The 19,867-nt window shown below is 41.7% G+C and overlaps 1 protein-coding gene across 15 annotated transcripts in view; it reads left to right on the top strand.

Moving 5' to 3' along the window:
* Positions 1 to 19,867, top strand: part of IKZF1 (IKAROS family zinc finger 1) — a 128,843-nt gene that overhangs the window by 68,395 nt on the left and 40,581 nt on the right. For 2 of the 15 annotated variants that reach the window (XM_075921685.1, XM_075921682.1), the window contains exon 1: positions 299 to 437. The exons of 11 other annotated variants lie outside the window; for them this stretch is intronic. Coding sequence is in view for 2 of the 4 variants with exons in the window: in XM_075921681.1 (XP_075777796.1) it covers positions 758 to 806 (49 nt within the window). In the remaining 2 variants the exon portion in view is untranslated. Of the gene's footprint in view, positions 1 to 298; positions 807 to 19,867 lie in introns of those variants that run through there. 2 more of the 15 variants (XM_075921681.1, XM_075921680.1) reach the window with 2 other exon arrangements.

Here is a 19,867-nt window from a genome sequence, read left to right as displayed (position 1 = left end):
TCCACTGCATTTTACTCACCTGGTTTGTGTTTGCAGAATCATGACCTCAATATTTTAGATGTATAAGAAAGCATTCTATTGTCAGTTACACCAATAATCTGTATTATTGTAGGAATAAATTTGATCAAGGTCCAAACTGAAGGTAGTTAAATTGACAGCTGATGTAAAAAATCTTACATTTCCTGAAATTGATACATGATGTTTCATATTTTGTGTAATTTCCCTTAAAATACACTAAACCGATGCTTTAAATAGTCATAAAAAAGACTAAGGCAAGTTAATGTCTCCCATATACTAGATGAAGCATGCAACTAAGGGCTGACAGGAAGTTTGACCACATCTTTGTCTACTAGACATTTTTGAAGATTCCATAAAAGCTAGGAGAGCAGGAAATGCCTTTGCTGATCATCTTAACACATCATGAACACTTGCAAAAGGTAAATGGCCAAATTTTGGTCACTCCCTTTATGCTTGCCACAATTACAGTACTTGTTTTTGTGTTGCATAGTTGCATATCCAATATGCTCATTAGCTGGATAAAATTACTCCCCTTGATCACTTTAATATCTCAGCCCCAAACAATTGTTGGGATAGATTAAGATGTTGATAATACCTTTTGCCTAAAATTGTTTTATTTATTTCTATTACAGTGACATATAGGAGCCCCTGTGGTGGATCAGGGCTTCATTGTATTAGGCCCTGTGCATGCACACCACACAAAGACTGTCCTTCCCCAAAAGATCTTACAATCTAATTGATGTTTTACAAGCTTAATTTGATTAGGCCTCATGACACCTGTGTCAGACGTAGGTAACATTATCTCAGTTTTACAGGTGGGAAAACAGAGGCACAAATCCCCAAAAATATTTAGGCACCCAAGCATGGTGTGGGGCGTGACTCCATGGTCCTGGAAGGGGTGGGGCTGGGACAGCCATCCATCCATGCTGCCTCCAGTGCACTGTGTCATGGCTCCCTGCCTCCCTCCCCCTGCCCCTCACCAGCCCTCAGAGGCACCGTCAAGTGCTCAGGCAGCAATTTAATGGGCCAAGGTCTCTGGTCACCCAGATCCTGAAGTAGCAGCAGTGGCAGCTGGAAGGCCTGGGTCATTTAGAATCACCCGGCCCCAGGGCAACTGTCCCCATCCCTCTCCCCTCCCCACATCGGTGGGTCACAGCCCTGGGATAGAGAGGTTTGAGTGACTGCAATAACAATAGAGCCCAGGAACTGAATGCACATTTCACCAGTCAGTGGTCCAACTATTAGATCAGGCTTTAGACTCAAGCCCTGCAGGATTGAGAGATCAAGTCTGTTTCTCCAACAGAGGCAATAAAAGAACCTTGACTCTCCATTCCAGTTTGCAGCAGCACTGGTTTGGCATTAGATATTACAATAATTTAGTTTTGTTTAAAACTACATGGCCTAAAAATTCAGAGAGTGAGAATATCCTTGATATAAAAATATAGCACAAATATCAAATTTCATTATATGTGGATTATTTGGGGGAAGTTCGATGGCCTGTGTTTTACAAGAGCTCAGACTACATTATCACAACAGTCTTTTCTGGCCCTAACTAGGGTTGCCAGATGGTTGAAACAAAAATACTGAACACCCCCCCCCCTCCAAAAAAAAAAAAAAAACCAGGAAAAAATTCTGTTGAAGAAAAAAAAAGGGGGGGGGGGGGAGACCAAAGTTGTTGAGCAAAAAAAAAAAAAAGGACTCCAAGACCTATTAAGCAAAAAATAAACCAGCATTAAAACGGCATGTCCCTTTTAAGAGTGAGTGCAGGGATAGGAACAGAGGAGTGGTTGAGCACTAAGACCCAGGAGAGTCATTGCTTCCCCTTGGTCTTTTTGCTGGCAGCCATTTTGTGCCGGCAGCCTTGCGGAACCAGGTAAGCATGGGGTTGGGGGTGGGGGAGGGGAGGCCGGGTGCTGAGTGTTCGCAGAGTTGCCAGGTGCCCGGCATTTTCGCCTCTTGGCTGGGGAAAAAAATCAGAAAATACCGGACATCTTAGGTGTCCGGTATTTTCTGAATTTTTTTTACCCGTCAGGAGGGGAAAATACTGGACTGTCCAGGTCAATACCGGACACTTGGCAACCCTAGCCCTAACACACTCTAACTTATGGAGGAGAAGAGGAATGTTAACAGCTCTTGTGCCTGATTTGCCACTGCCGTATTCTAATGTTATGCCTGGGTAATCAATGGAGACACTCATAAAGGAGGCACAGTGCAAAGATGAAACAGGCCCATTATGCACAGATAGTTCTGAGTTGTGAAGTTTTTGATATAGACCCAAATTGGTGGAAGTTGGCAGAGCATGCTTAGGTCTAGGCCTAAGTTTGCTACTGTGCTTTTGAGAGCTAAGGGAGGGTATGAAAGTTGCTTACACAATGAAAACAAATTGGCCATTCGTTTTTTGAGTGAGATTTCACATCTCATAACTGAATTTTAAACGTGCATGTTTCAGTATGAGAAAACTTTAAGAGCCAACCTGGAGACAACATGCACTTCAGTGGTTAGTCATTTCTTACAATAAAGGTACCGTTTGAACCTGTCTCTCTCTTTTTTTTTCTCTCTCTGACTGCTAAGAAGATCTGCCATGGCTACTGCAAAGCACAAAGACAGTAAAAATACATTTTGGAGACGGAGTGCACTCTGCAAATTTTTCTCACAACACTTCAGTTTTGTTTCATTTATGTAAACCGTGGGTTAAAGTTTAGACTTTACATGTTTCCCTGTGCAGAAGGCAGTGCTGGAGAAGCATTGAGAAGAAATTACAAATCAAAAAGTTGTATTTCCTTCCCTACTTCCCCCAGTGCTCCAAGGGAGAAGTAAACTGGTTATTGTCTTTAATGGATTACACCTCCTCCTAGAGTAAAGGTCCACTGGTGCTTTGTGGTGAATGGCACTACTCACTTTATTCCCTGGCACACAGATAAGCAATGTAGGAGGACTGTGCATGTGCAAATGGGAGTAAAAAGTGTGTGATTTTGCCTTTGTGCTGCTTTGTAGTGTAAGATGCTGTCTAGCCCTCAAAAGATTATAACTGAACTTTTCAAAAGTGCATATGGCCAAGATCCTCAAAGCTATTTAAGCATTTATCTGTTGATTTCAATGGGAGTTAAGCACTTACGCCCAAATATTCAAAAATATTTAAGTGATTTTGGAACCCAGAACCCACTGAGTTTCACAGGAGGAACAATATTCCCCATTTTTTAGAGATGGGGAAGTGAGACACATGATAGGTTAAGTGACTTTCCCATGATCACACAGGAAGTCTGTGGCTGAGCTAAGAACTAAACATAGATGTCCTGAGTCTGAGTCCAAGTGTATTGCCCTATTACCTAGACTCCTTCCTCCCTGAAGTCAAAGCTTAGCACATAGCAAAGTTCATTGCAGAATCAAGAAAGAGACTGTGGGCTATGAGAAAAAAGCTCTTCGTTGAAAGGTAAGTAGTGATAACAACACAAAAAGAAGTGAAGACAGCCCCTGCTTCCTGAACGCCCATTTTGATTGAAGCAATAGTGTTCTCCTTTTCTGGGTTTGCTTCAGTGTGAAAATTCCCCTGCAATGTTTTTCCTTGACCAAATAACCCACAGTGATAGGGCACAGAGCCACTGATTCCTTCATGTGTCATCAGGAACCTCTTGGCCTTTCCCGGCAGAGTCCCAAATTCCATTTTCTAAATTAAATTTAACAGCTCTACCATTCTAAAGATAAGTGGTGTTAGGACTGTCCTCGCAGGAGAGCAAAAATATCCTGTGCTTGCTAACCTTTCACTGTGGAGAATATTGATAGTTTAGTTACATAATATAGCACTATTTCTCCCCCCCCCCCAAAGATTGTGTTTAAAACAGATATAGGCTTGCTTTGTCTTTCTTTCATATACATTGATGCAAACCAGGAGTAATGCCACTGAAGTCAAAACTGATGTAGAACTGGAGAAACTGATAGCAGACTCAGGCCCTATGCTTCCAGGCCAAAGCTATACCAACCCCTTTTTGTAATGTCTAAGAGTGCATCCGCACAGCAGTGTTATTTCGGAATAATGGCCATTATTTCAAAATAACATGTGTCTACACAGCAATTCTGTTATTTTGAAATAAATTTGAAATAATGGGTGGCTTATTCCGACTTCTGTAAATCTCATTCCACGAGGAATAATGCCTATTCCAGAACAGCTATTTCGGAATAGCAGTAGTATGGACACTCCACTGCTCCTATTTCAAAACAGCTCCTTCCAGGGCCATTCAAACTAATTACTCCCCAGTGCCTCGTGGGGCTCTAAATCGTGGTAGCATGTCCTCATTAGGGAAGACTAATTTTGAGGCTTCCCTGTAGTATTATTCAGGGCCGGCCAAAGAGTTTGCGGGGCCCAAAGCAGCATGTTGTGGTTGGCTGCACCACGTGGCCAGGTGACTCCCAGCCAGGGCAGTGAGTGAGTAGCTGGGCAGGTGGGCGCTGGGCAGCATGGGGCTCTGAAGGCGCGGGGCCCAAGGCAACTGCCTTGCTTGCTTTGCCCTATGATCAGGCCTGGTGTTATTTTATACTATTTTGAAATAAGCTATTTTGGAGAATTTCTTCTGGAATAGCTTATTTCAAAATAAGCGTGCAGTGTAGACATACCCTAAGTGACAATGAGCTGCCAGAAACCTGTAAAACTCACTCCCACTCTCACAAAGCATTACTTACTTTTTTATTTGGCATTGTCACATCTGCCATCTCTACTAAGAGATATAATGACTAAAGAGCCTGTATGCCAGTCTATAAGTAATGATTCATATGGCTATCATCTCTGTTTATTGTTTTGATGTTTCTCTTGTTGCTGATAAAGATAAGGGCAGACAGCATTGCAGAAACAGGTCAGATCTCCAACTGATCTTAAAAGCTAAAGGAATAGGCTGACAGAACAAAGTAGATAAATAAACAGGTGAAATAAAATACAATTCCAAGTCCCTCCCTTACCTAATATCCATTGGGTGATATTCATTCCTATGCCTGTACAAGTGCAGAATGAGCTTTATACCTGGACCTAACTGGGTTCCCCCAAGACACAAGCAAGTCATAGGACTGAAATCCAGTCATTGCTTCTTGACATTCCCTGTACAGGAGCTCTTGGCTATCAGATCCAAGAAAGCAGAGATCCTGTGCCACCTCCACTTTATCCCTTCATGCCAACCTGTTCTCACACATTTCTGCAGTATACAACTCTCACTCCCCCATACATCTGTTTTGTCCATTTCTCCTCACCCCCTCAGAGAGAGCTGGTCACTGATGGCTTTGAGAGAGCGTGCCCCAGCAAAGTGGCTTTTTATCCAGTAAAGAGCATCTAAATATGCCCTCATATGTTTTTAGTATACTTTTGTCAAGCCACATCCTGTCTTCATTTACAGGTAGTGTTTCACCACTGTATTCCTATGGGAAAGTTAGTTGGCTTTAGTCAGGTCCTGAAGTTCTACTCCACCCTGAGTCAGACAGACTCCTATTCAAGTCAGTGGGAACTAGAGGGAGTAAAATCGAGCATGGGCAAGTGGAGCTGGTTGTAAAGGAAGTTTATATTTTATTCTGTGACTCTTCTGCCTGCAAATGGAGAAGAGAAAACACTTCATATGCATTTTAAAACTCTGTTGTCACTAAATTTCATTCTGAAGTATTGGAACAGAATAATACATTTTCGCATTGGAATGACTACTTAAGTTGTCCATTCTATCCACTGGCACAAGTGCATGAGTGCCCATTTAGCCCATCTCTTCAGTGTTTTAACTCCTAAACTCCTTTGCTACCATCTCTTTAATGGCCACCTCTGGCAAACAAACCCATTATCTAATCAACCCTTCTTACCCTTAGAAAAAAATAATCTAGACATTCTGAGAGTTTCTTTTGAGTTTTTTTCTATTCCTTCTTGGTATGCCCTCCTTGAATTGTTCTTCCCCCAGTTGAAGATTTTTAAAATGCATCTTTCCATCAATATCTATAATTTGTGTAACTGCATCTGTGCAGAAGTTTCACATTTTGTTAACTGCTTACAATGAAAAAAGTAAAGCCAGAGAAAGACAAACAAGAATCTTAATTTAAGAGGTTGATTTAGAGTAAGAAAAGCCAATCCAGTGCTTATTTTTTGTTGTTTTTGTTGTTTTGGTGTTTTTTTTGTTTTGTTTTGTTTTTTTGCTAAGCCACCAAGTGCAATTCCTGGTCTGTGCTTCCCTTTCTGTCACTTCTCCATAATTCTTCACATTTCGGTTAGGCTGCTAAGTTTCTGCTGGTTCCTCTTTTCCTGCATTCCTATATTTCATTCTTTGCACTTCTTCCTCTTCGAGTGCTTTTACAACAGCGCGAGGAGGATGTGGAAACCCAGTTACAATATGACATAAAAACTGCAGAGTCACAATTGCTGGTATTTGGTTTCACCTCTTGGAGTGTGGAGATGAAGGGTGAGGCAGTGGAAAGGTAAAAAAAAGACCTACAAGCAGGGGAGACTGATTGTCCAAGTCTAGAATTCTATAGCAGGGGTTTGTGGTGGCGTTCTTAATATATTTGTTTAAGGTCTTGTCTGTACTTACACAAAGGTCCATGCTCTGGAGATCGCGCTTCCAGGGTTCCATTTAGTGGGTCTAGTAAGGACCTGATAAATCAACTGCTGATGGCACCCCTATTGACCTCAGTAAGGACTCTCAAGGAGTAAGGCAAGACAGGGGAGTTTCTCCCGTAGACCTCCCACAGTGGGGACGCCATGGTAAGTCAAGCTAAGGTACATCACTTTCTCCCTTGGTGTAAACCTGACCCCTGTGTTGTGTGAAGGTGAAAAAAATCTGAGGGCAGATCCTCAGCTGGTGTAAATGATCATAGGTCCAATGGTGTTAGTGGCACTATGATTATTTACACCGGCCGAGGATCTGCCCCATTGTATTAAAGCACTATTGGCCTGGATCCACTAAAGATTAAACTAGCTGCTGTAAGTATCTAGAGGTATGTCTACACTACCCCCCTAGTTTGAACTAGGGGGGGTAATGTAGTCATACGGAGTTGCAAATGAAGCCCGGGATTTGAATTTCCCGGGCTTCATTTGCATAAAGCCGGCCGGCGCCATTTTTAAATGCCGGCTAGGTCGGACCCCGTGCCGCGTGTAGCCGTGTGGCACGGGGTCCGACCTAGCCGGCATTTAAAAATGGCGCCGGCCAGCTTTATGCAAATGAAGCCCAGGAAATTCAAATCCCGGGCTTCATTTGCAACTCCGTATGACTACATTACCCCCCCTAGTTCGAACTAGGGGGGTAGTGTAGACATACCCTAACACTTTCAGTACTGCTTAATTTACCAGGCAGCTGAGAGACTCACAAAGCTGTGTGCAACTCTTGTACTATATTTTAATGAATAATGCCACTCTCTAGGCTTTGCTGTGATCAGGGGCCTCTGCATTAAGTGATTTCTTGGCCACAGAATTTGCTGCAGAATCTGTGCTTTTCTCCTTAAATATGGAAGTATGGAACCAGACCTCTTCTTTGGGAAGCAAACCCTTCAAAAGTGTGATGAATGTCAGTGGTGCAGTGTGGTCTTCCGAGATAGTTGGCTTGTCTCAAGAGATGTGTACTGCCCTCAGCCACTTCAGAAAGGCATTTTCAGGAAGCACATAGAGGCTTTCTGAAGTCTTTCAACTGGGCTGCCTGGATACGAGGCCTGAGAACTTGTGTAGGACTTGGTCCAAACTTTTGTTGCATGACCCACAGAGAGGAGGGGGGCAGCTAAAGAGACATACAATGTGGGGTGAGAGGAAATAGGTAACATGTCCAGACTGCTGGGTATGTTTGTGGGAGCAGTTAGCGGAACAGCAGCTGGAGGTTTCCTGTCAACCCCGACAAGGGGGAAGCTGTGATATGCCTCAGCTATGGCTGCAGCAGCAGAAGAGACATCCTAACTCCCTAGGGACTCAAGTTCCATAGCATTCTCTGGGTGGGATTTTCAAAAGCTCCTGTTGTTGGTTTAGAAGCCTAAGCCCCATTGAAAGTCAATGCTGTGTTTAAAACACGTACCTTCTGCCCCACAAACCAGCTTGTACTCCAGGCTGTTCAGCAAGGGACATTGATCAGATGGAGGCTCCTGCAGCTGCAAAATTGGAAGCAATGCCTGAAAAAAGCTCTGGTTATGAACTCTGACACCTAAAGAGGACAATGCACATTAACTGTTTCCCTGCTGATTGTATTAGCCGAAGAACCCACCTACTGTGTGTATCCCACAGTCCCAAGGTGCCTTCTACTCCTCCCCAGGTGCTGAAAATACCAACTAACCACAACCCAACTGACAAGCCCTCCAGCTTGCCCTCTGACAACTTCCGTGACTATGGGTCCACCTACAGCAGCATGTAAAGCACAGGCACTGCACAAGTCGCTATACTCCACAGTGAAAGGCTCAGTGAGTGGAGAAGTAGCAGGGAAAGCCTGGCCTGGAGCCTTTCCCTACTACCTCTCATTTCAGGCAGAGGTGTGAAAGCTCTGTCAGCAAGGAGGCAGCAAGACACTGCACTTCTTGTAAATAGCAAGGTAGACTTGGGAGGCAGTGCTTGGGCATGTAGACAGCTGTGTCGCCTGCACACCCTGGTGCTTAAAGCCTGTAGGGCGCTCTGCTTTCTCTACTCACCCATGATGCCTCACTGTCCACACTGCTATTTATACCTGTACTCTACACACACCGCCATAAAACCTAGAGATCGTATATGGTGCAGTTCTGTGTTGCCAGACCAAAAATCTACAGTAAGTTAAAAACAAGCATGAAGTAAACTGAAATTAAGACTGAGTAAATAACACAGGGGCTGCTGTGCTGATTAGATGACTCATTTTCATATTTAATTCATTAGACTCCCTCCAGTTTTGAATGTGGAATGAAACTGCTGCAGCCTGCAGATGTTTTAGTCTGTTGCAAAAGTCAGGGTAACTTGTCTCAGAATATATTTTAGCTTTCCACAGGCCACCTGTTGGTTTGGATAGACCAGACATATGTGAGAAGCTACTAGAATGCATGTGTGCACATTCACATATAAAAGGGACATGGCCACAATTTTCAAAAGTGATGATTTTTGGTGGATGTTTTTGGGTGCTGAACTTGAGATACCTTAAAAGGGCACAGGTGAGCACACAGGCTTTCTGAAAACCAGGGCCCTTAAAAGTGGGCACCCAAAAGTGGAGGCACCTAAAATCACTAGTCACTTTTAAAATTATTTTTGTTACAGGAATAGGTGAGCAAAAAAAAAAATGTATTGGGCCTGTCCAAAGGAATGAAAGCTGACATCAGAAAAATTCAGACTAGAAATAAAGTGCAGATTTTTATCAGCGATGGTAATTAACCACTGGAATAACTTACTTAGGGCTGTAGTAGATATTCAATCACTAGGAGCTTCTAACTCAAGGCTGAGTGGCTTTCTAAAAGATACAATGGTTCAATCAGAAATTATGGTCTTGATGCAGAACTTACTGGGTGAAATTCTATGTCCTGTGTTATGGAGGAGGACAAACCAGATCATAATTGATCCCTTCTGGCCTTAAAAAAATCTATGAAGCTATTAAATTTGGCATTTATGAGGGCCAGTGTATCAAATGGATTCTGTTCTGGAGGTTTCTTGCTGGTTGAGAGTTGTTTTTAGTGCCTAAGTTAACCTCTCTTGTGGGTAGAGACAAATCATTATAATTAAAGATGCTGGCACTCTGAAAATAATGAATGCTTTGTTAGTTATCATATATAGTAAGGGCATGACCTCAGCAACTCCTAGACAGTATTAAAAGTAAAATTTGCTGCATAATAGAGTGATCACCACTGAGCACTATGCTCTCCTGGTCTGTTCGCCACCCTAAAAGTAGTGCTGATATTTTTCTGTTTCTAAATCAGGACTAAGTTTCAGAGTTTAGCACACTAGCCTTTGACATCGAGAATCCTGAATTCAGAATCTTATTTAGGACTCACTTCAGCTTCCACTGAAGTAGGCATAATCCTTAGCATTGACTTCAGTGGAAACTGGGTTGAGGCCTTAGCTCAAAAGTGAGAATGAGTGTCTTGTTTAGTGTGACTGTCTATCTTATCTCAAGAGGGGTTCAGGAATTGATTAGCTAGGAAGTAATGACTGACATGCATTTGAAGAGTAGAACAGGAAGGCTTGTCCCAACATTGCTCACACTAGGTCTGATATCCCTTTCACACTATTTGTACATTAGTGGAATTCCACCGACTTTAATCGTATTACTCTTATACTGACATTGGCATCTGTGAAAGTACAATATTATTCATTATGCCTGGCCAATCCTATGCTGTCTTTCACATGCACATGAGAGGTATTCAGAATTACAGGGCAGACTTCAGTTGTTATACCACCTTACATCAGGTGTGAAGAGACTTGATTCTGATCTCATTTGTACCAGTATAATTCTGGAGTTGGTGTCAGTGGAGTCAAACTGGTATCAGTGACATCAGAATCCGGCTCAAAAAGTTCAAATTAAAAATTGCCACTTCAAATCATCAGCTTGGACAATTTGATGGTAAACTACTGGTGTCTAATACGGTGACAACAGTTTTCTTTGAGCACCAGCTTTTTCCAGTAACATACAGTAGATACTGTACTCGCAAATATCTGAGGCAGTAGTGAACCCTTTAAACAGAAACCTCAGGTCCATGGTGCCAAACTGAGGGTTTTGTATAGCCTGGAATAAAAGAAACAGAATTCAGTGCTAAGGCAGCATTGTATAGTTAAAATAAAATTACATCATATATTGACATTACTTAATAGCACAGCTAAGTAAAAGAGACCAACACATTCTAAAAGTATAAATCTAATTTCAGTACTAATAGCTTGAGGGAAAGTTTAGAACAGGCCCAAATCTCAAAGCTATTTTATGTCAATCACTGCTTAGGTTGTAAAAGTTCATCTCCCCTAAAGTGGTTACTGACTTGTAAGTCCCTCTTCCTTTTTGTCACAAATCAGTATAATGTCCCCTGCAGTTCAAGAACCCCCTTTGATGTGGACACAGTGATGAAATGAGGACAGACACATGGGGTGGATTTTAAGTGGCAGGCTACAAGTTTTATTAAACTTAAACCCAGAAGAGAAACAATCCCTGCCCATCACCCATGTTTCTCTATAGCAGGTATTTAAAGAGTGGGGGTTATAGGGCTTCTACCATAAAACCCATAACTTGATAGGCTGTCCTCAGCCCCCTAGGACTCTCCTGGTTCTGGGTCCTATCACCACCACACACATACAACCTGTGAGTCACATACAAGGTATAGAACGGTAGGGACCTCAGCCCACAAAAACAAGGCAATCATCTCATCTCATTTTTACACTGGAAGCTGACTCCCAAGTTGTGATGAACTATCTTTTCAGGTAGGTACCAAGCACATCCCAGCTTAATCCACAGAGACTTGAAGGTGCTGCAAGAAAGGTGAAGAACTCCTTAGTTCTCTGCCAGTTAGCTCACGAAAGAAAAAAAACCCTTCTGATCCCCCAAATGGGAGATTAGCTAGACATGCAACATCGTTCAGATTGGGTTCCTGTTCCTAATTTGAGTGGGTAGGGTGCAGATGCTGGAGCAGAGCCAAAAGAGGCATCATGTGGCCCCGCTCCAGGTGAATCCTGGGAGCTGAGAAATACTGCTCAATATTACTCCCCCTCAACTGCCAATAGGTGCCAGAGACACCTATTGAGCCTCCCTAAACAAATGTTTCCCTCCTTCGCTATTTGAACTGTCCCCTTTCACCACTGATCTCATTAAGTTCCCTTAGCTGTTGAGGCAGATGGCTGGCATTTCTGAACCTCTGTCTTTTTTTTTTAATGTTGTCACTGGGGATTAGAGGACTTTTAGCAATCCCTGCTCGGTCATCTGTTACCTTAAACTCCCACAAATTGTAGATTTGTTTTAGCATTGTGTTCTGAGATATCTCAGACACAAGGGAAGCCTGCAATAAGCAATATTTGGTTGGCTGCAGCACAGAAGAGAAAATTACTTCTGAGACTTCCTCCCCTTCCCCCAGTCCCAATAATATTTGGGATCTGACTGTGTCCATGGAAAGGAAAAAGGATCTATTTTTTCCTAAAATGAGGATAAAGAAGTTAGAGTTGTGGAAAAGTGGATCAGAGAGTGAGGTAAAAAAAGAGACTTTAAAAGAATGGGACTAATGTAGATGGTTTAAGACATTTTCAGCCTGGTCCAAACTTGTGAGCCATTTGAGGTTCTTACATTACTTTTCAAAACATCCAGTTACTTTTAGCACATACTGGACATTTTCCTTGACCACAATATCAGATATATGATCCCCACATTTGCAAACAATTAGCTGCAATTCAAAAGGGGAAAGAAATCATTTTGTAAAGACACTTGCTCAAGGTCTGTCACTATCAGTAAGATCCAAAAAACTGATACAAGATTTCTGTGCAATAGTCTTAAGTGTCCTCCCCAAACATGTAGATGTCATCACAACTGTTGGCTGCACTGGTGATTTGGCAAATTATTATCAGAATTCTGTATTGGTTCTAAAATCTGAAAAGAAAAAGCATCAAAAGAATCAGATAAAGACTTCTAACAAGATAAAGGTATGCTAAGGGCTTGTCTATGGTGCAAAAAACTCCAAACCCACAACAGCAAGTCTCAGCTCCTGGGTGAAGTCCTTGCCTGATCTCAGAGCAAGGTCTCCAGCTGAAGCAGGAACTTCTGCACTGCTGTTTTCAGAATGAACCCCATAGCATGAACCCCACAAACCCCACCCAGTCAGTTGATCTGAAACTCACTGCCGTGGATTCAGGATTTTACTTCAGCATAGACAAATCATGATAAACCTGATACTTAACCAATCTCAGAATTATTTTCCCAGTTGATCTAAGCCTGGGAAGGGGGTTGATCATTTCTACAAAATGAGGACTAGGACATTATAAAAAGTCAGTTTCTCTGTTCAGTGATGTGCCTACAAAAGATGGGGTGACAAGATGCTTGTCTATTTCAACCTTTGATCTGTTCTCAAGAGCAGAACAAATGGCAACCGAGAGGGATGATATGATTTATACACACACACACAAACACAAACCAAAGTGTGGCTGGGAGATCTCATTTTAGGCCTATCAACCGTTAAGACAGCTAGGGAACCATCAACAGTCTCTTAATATATAGTACGTTAGCTGAAGAATCTCTGGTAATGATTCTGCACTGAGCTGGTATTCTGCCGACAGAGGAGAAAAAGGAGTTTGCTTAGTAGTGATGTTATTTAAACAAATCAGTTGCATTGTTCAATAGAAGTCGCTATAGACATGTAAATTGTTCATCAAGGTTGATCAATGAAAATATTTACATTCTTTTTTGCAGAGTAATGAATACAGTGTCTTTAGGTGTGATCTCTTCACACCTAAATCATATTAATCTTATAAATGACCATTCATAATGTATTCAGCATGTACAGGGATTTTACAGAGGGTTTTTTTTCCCCCAGTGGTCTTAAATTCCTTCCCTAATTATGCTTCACTTCACTTATAGATACCTGACCACCAACCCACCCACTAGCTGTGTTTCTGGATCCCCACCTCATTGTGACCACCTTTCAGCTGGGAGTCTCTCCTTTGTGGTCTATTCTTGTAACTCAGCAGTGAGCTTTTACCCATATTACTAGAATGCTCATTTGTGAACCCACTTGTCTCTCAGGGTTGGTAGTTTTCACTGCCTCTCTTCCCCCATTAATTCCTTACCTCAGTAAACCTCCCCTCTTCTCCAAATACTGGTTCTTCATTAGTCAGCCCTTTTATCACACTGCTACAGTCTTTCTTTATGATTGCATATCGCTCACCTTAAAATTCTCTGATATTGTCACACCTAAATCAGAAAGTGGAGTCCACTCACAGGAAGGCAGTAGATTTTGATGTTGTTAACACAGCACATCCTAGAGTGCAGCTTAACACTGATACATCTTCTTTAAGGAAAGATATGACACAGAGTGGATGCCTCCCCTATCAGGAGAGGTCATTGTTAGCATTAGGCACGAGCTGCAGTTATAAATTAGGCCAACCCAGCTGTGCTGCTCAGGGATGTTAAAAATTCACCCCTCTGAGCAATGTAGCTAAATCAACCTAACCCCTAGTGTAGCTAATACTTCTAACAACCTAACTAGTACCTCTTCAGGGGTGCATTATGTTTACACTACAAAATTAAGTTGATTTAAGTTAAGTCAGTATACAGCTACTGCAGTAATTAGAGTGGTCATTCACATTCACCCTAAGCTCCATTTGTTGGCGGTGCACATCCCGACGCGGAGCACTTCCACTGACTGGAGCATTGTGGGGCACTGACAACTGGTCCCCAGCAGCCCTGAGGCTGACAGTCTCAACTATACATGTACAGCTCATATCTGTTCCCCCGCAGCTGTCAGAGCCTGTGCCAGAGGGCTCCAGCTATCAGTCCCATTTTGGGAACTGTCATCCTGCATGCCAATGTCTACTATACGCACTAACTACACTGGCATAAGTGCTGTATCTCTCATGGACCTGGAGTGGCTATGTCAATGTAGGGGGGCACTTACTTCAGCACCAGCAGCATTCTAGTGTAGAAACTGTCATCTTTAGGTCGATGTAACCTGCCTTTAGTCTACCAAACTCTATAGTATATTGTCCAAGCTTTAGAAATCTCATCCTGAATGGTTCCTTAGAATATGTGCTAATTACTTGTCCTAAGCCAGCGGGTCTCATACTTTTTGGGCTCCGGAGTCCTTTACATGCGTAAAAATGTATGCGGAGCCCCAGCGGTCCACTGATTGTATATGTTGTACTTATCGATGTTTCCAGTTTGTCAACCTCGAGGAGCCCCTGGATATGTCTTGCAGATCCCTGGGGCTCTGTGGAGCACAGTTTGAGAAACACTGTCCTAAGCTATGCGTTCAATCTTGTATTCATCTGTGACATTCCGTGTGCCTTTCCCAGACCAGAGGAAGCACTCTGCATAAACGTGAAAGCTTCTCTCTACTACCAAAGGACATTGGTCCAATAAAAGTTACTGCCTCTCCCACCTTCTCTCTTATAAAGTTCAGGTCAGTTAACACTTATAAATGGCACTTGATAAATGTCTCTGTCTAATAAAGCTTTTCTCCTTTCCACAGCTCATACTGTTATTGATACTTCAGGTGAATATCAAACAGGCAGCTAATTAATAGAGAAGGGCCAGAGAAACTACTTGAATTCCAACACTCCTAGTTTCGCTCCAGAGCAGAACTGTGAAGATCAGGCCCACTGAAATGTTTTAAAGCCTGTAGGATCTAGCTATTTAGGCCCTGATTCAGCATGATACTTCACTTGCTGACAGCTGAATGCATGTTTAATAGATTTAAATGGGAATACTCATATACCTAAGTACCATTTTGAATCAAGACCTTAGGTTTGATTGTTGCATCAAGAATGTGCAGAATAGGTTCCCACCTTTTAGCTCCCTCCCACTTTTGTTGGATATAACCAGACCACCTACACTGCTGCAACAGATTTCTTAGGCATTTTTCTCCATGTGGTGTGGTGGGAATTTCTTAGATAATGGAATATTAACAGGAGGCTGTGCATAAATCCCACAGGCCTAAAGGAATAGAGATCCCTTTTGTGGACGAACAGGACAAGTGGCCTTTTTCAAAGAAACTTCCCCTGCATCTAGACTGCTGCTGTGTTCTTTTGAAAGTAAATCGAAAGAACATGGCAGTTTTTTCGATCGTGGAAAACCTCATTTTACAAGGAATAACGCCTTTTTTTCGAAAGAGCACTTTCAAAAAAGGCACTATGTAATGCAAACTGTGCTTTTTCGAAAGTACTGGTTGTAGTCTAGATGCTCTTTTTCAAAAGAGGCTTTTTTGAAAGTATCTTCCGAAAAGCCTCTTTCAAAAGAGTCTTGAAGTCTAGACATAGCCACAGAAAGGTGTGGGTTTTTTTATGTCCACTCATTTACATTCACTGACTTGCATGTTATAATTACAGTTTCTCAATAAAACACCAGTCTGTTTGCATAACACAAACAGCAAAGGGCAACTTGTTTCATCTGGTAAGAGAATGTGGAAGCAGGGGTATTTTGCCCATTAGCTATCATACTGACATGCTGCTTCTATGTACACTAGCTCAGGTTTTGCATTTGCAGTGGAAGGAAATGGCAGCCTCAGATCACCAGAAGGGTGGAGCTCACAAAAGTGGTTGTCCTGTGGGAGATAGCTTATCTGCAGGAGACTGTGTGTTGGGAATCATATATATTTGAGTAAAAGCTAAAATTGTAGGGAAGAAATTTATTCCAAAGGCTGATTGTCTAGGAACTTGAGTACAAGGAATGGTTGAGTTACTTCAGAAGGATGCATCAGGAATTTTTTATCCCACATGGCCAGTTTGCTGCAGTTGCAGGGTCTCAGAGCACTGGTGAATCTTAGCTCTAATTCTTCTTTTTTTTTTCTTTTAAAATCCATCTGAGAACTAGATTCTAAGCAGCTGCCTGCAGTTTCACCCATAGTCTCTTTTTTGCTCTTTTGGAATTTGTGGTAAACGACTCTCAAACAGGTGGTTGTGAAAGGAAGTCAGCCCGTTCTGTCACCAGGTTTAATCATTTATTTCAGGGTTAGCTAAACTTATATTTGTCTTACTAGTTCTGCTCTTCCTTGGCTCATTGAACTCCTTTAAGACTCATTTTTTGATGAATGTACTGTACTGGCATCTGTTCAGGTTGGTTTGTAGCAAGGAATTTGTTGCTTTTTGAGTTGGGGGGCTTTTAAAATAGTTTTTAGCTATATGAATAATATATTTTAAGGGCCACAGTTTTAGACAATCTTAAATGGTGTCTAGGTTTTGTATTGTTATTTCACATATACAATATTTAATTTGTGCCAGGCTTTGCCAAGGCTGAGCCCCAGCACCTTGACACTTGGCGGTTCGTAGCTCTGCACCTCTGGGCTTGCTGCATCAGTTATGAAAGTAAACAAAATTGCTTGAGCTCCTGCACCTCGTTCATTAAACACTGCACACAAGTAAATATGATTTATGCATGTGCCAATAGGCATTTGTACATGCAAATACAACAACTGCACATGCAAAATCACAGGCAACTTTTTAAACAATTTGGCCTCATCTCCTTTTTTTTTCTGGAGTTCAAGAATCAGTCAGTTTGGATAAGTCTAGGTAGGCTATATCACGTCCCTTGAACTGGTAACATGGCCCAACCGCATAAAAAATGGGCCAGATGAGCAAACTCATAAATTTCTTTACTTCCTCCTTGAAGTGAATGGCGGAAGCAGTTATTAATTATTGCTGTTAATCTCACTATTATCTTCTGCCCAAGCCTTTGAAAATATATTTCAGAACTCCATAGAGAAAGTTTTAAAAAGGCATGGGGGGATGGATTAGGCAAGAGTTATTAATAAAAATATCAAGCTAGTGAATAAACTTTATTCATTATTTTACAAGGGAGTCCATGAATTTTGTATATTTTTGGAGATCTTCTGTGGAGAAACGCCTTGCCTGTATGTCTTGTATTTCTGAGAACAGTTTCCTCCTGTTGGTCTTGAATACTCAGAATATTTTTGAGGCATTCATAAACCCAACTGCTTCTTCCTCACCTATTGCACTACTCCTCTTTGCCTTGGTCTATACTTATTTCGAAATAACCAGTGGAGTATCCACAGTACCAAATAATGAAATGACATAATGGGCTGGTTATTTCGAAATAATAACTCCTGCTTTCCACGAGGAATAATGCTTATTTCAAAATAGAGGTTTTGAAATAGCATTAGTTTGGATGCTCCACTGCTGCTCTTTCGAAATAACTACTCCCCAGAGTCATTCAAATTACTCCCCAGTGTTTCTTGGGGCTCTAGGGGTACGTCTACACTTCCTCCCTTGTTCGAACTAGAGATGCAAATGTAGCCGACCAGATTTGCGAATGAAGCGGGGATTTAAATATCCTGCACTTCATTAGCATAATCTCGCCCGCGTGCTATTCCGCTCGCTAGCTGATTCAAACCAGGAAGTGTGCTCCAGGACGTGTTAGTTCAAATCAAACTCCTTGGTTCGAACTAACGTTACTTTTTGAGGAGTAACGTTAGTTTGAACCAAGGGGTTTGATTCGAACTAACACGTCCCAGAGTGTGCTTCCTGGTTTGAATCAGATGGCGAGTGGAATATCGCGCGGGCGAGATTATGCTAATGAAGCGTGGGATATTTAAATTCTCGCTTCATTAGCAATTTCGGTCGGCTACATTTGCATCCCTAGTTCGAACTAGGGAGCAAGTGTAGACGTACCCTAAGTCAAGGTAGCATGTCCATAATAACAGAGCTTGCCTTAGACTAATTTTGAGGCCCCCCCACAGTGTGGACATGCTATTTCAAAATAGTATTTTGGGAGTTGTTATTTCAAAATAAGTTATTTCAAAATAATTTCCTGGCGTAGACATGCCCTTGGTGACAGCAACATTGTTTTCATGGCAACTAATTGTGATGTCACAGACTAAGGGATTGTTACTTCAGGTGGGTAATTTGCATCACAATGTGAGTCAAAAACTCCCCACTTAAAAACAATTCCCCCAAAACCCACTATGTCTGATTTTATTTAAAAGTCTTTATAAAAAAAATACGTGGGGATTACTGAAAATCATATATGCAGGCAGACTTTTATTAGTGTAAATGAGAATAAAATCTGATTCCATGTGTTGTCTCAAAGCTTGGGTTGATTTTCCTGTTTATTTTTAAAATAATAAATAATAATCTGTTTCTGTCTTTTAGCAATGTTGTCTGTAATTTGCTAGCAGGGATGGTATTACAGATTTTATTCTCTTCAGCACAACATTTAAATCCAGTATTCAAATCAATTGGCTCTCATTGCAGCTTTCATCTGTCTACTGCTCGAACAGTTATATTACCCTTCCTATAAAACCATGCTGTACTTTAAAGCTATCTTTAAAACATCAATTGATAGCAGCAGAATTCTTCCAACTTCCTTTACAATATGGCTGCGTCTAGACTAGCATGATTTTCCGCAAATGCTTTTAACGGAAAAGTTTTTCCGTTAAAGCATTTGCGGAAAAGAGCATCTAGATTGGCACGGACGCTTTTGCGCAAAAGCACTTTTTGCGGAAAAGCGTCCGTGCCAATCTAGACATGGTTTTGCTCAAGAAAGCCCTGATCGTCATTTTAGCCATCGGGGCTTTTTTGTGTAAAACAGTTCTTCCCTGTCTACACTGGCCCTCTTGAGCAAGTATTTTTGCACAAGAGGGCTTTTTCCTGAGCAGGAGCGTGAAACTATTTGCACAAGAAGCACTGATTTTGTACATTACAAAGTCAGTGCTCTTGCACAAATTCAAGTGGCAATTGCTTTTGTGCAAAATCTTGCCAGTCTAGACACACCCATTCACATTAAAACAAAACAAGCATTCACAAAAATTAATCCAAATACTCAGAAGGGCCTTTCCTTTGCTGCTGATTTCTAGGATCCTGATAGGTGAAAGCAGAATCTGGACTGCAACCCAAGTCCAATGTCTACACTGCACTTAAACACCACCTATGCCAAGCTCCAGTGATGGGCCAGCTGTGGGGTTTTAATTGCACTATAAACATACCCTTGATTATGAAGATTCCCTAGTGGGATTTTCAAAAGGGCCTAAGCAAGGAAAGCACTTAAATCCTATTGAAATCAGTGCAGGTTAAGCATCTAACTTGCTTACATGCTTTTGAGTATCTCACTAGGTATCTGTCTGCATCTTTAGGCACTTAAATACCATTGCAAATCTGGCCCTACAGTCATAAACTCTTTGGAAAATGCCAGCTGAAGAGAATAAGGTAAAAATTCCGCCATGTTCTTAAGTGATTTAGGAGGCTTAGTCCCATTTTCAAAAGTTACTTGAATATTTT

The sequence above is a fragment of the Pelodiscus sinensis genome, chromosome 2 (assembly GCF_049634645.1).
Source record: "Pelodiscus sinensis isolate JC-2024 chromosome 2, ASM4963464v1, whole genome shotgun sequence".
Classification (NCBI taxonomy): Eukaryota; Metazoa; Chordata; order Testudines; family Trionychidae; genus Pelodiscus; species Pelodiscus sinensis.
This window is presented reverse-complemented; position numbering and strand designations above follow the sequence as displayed.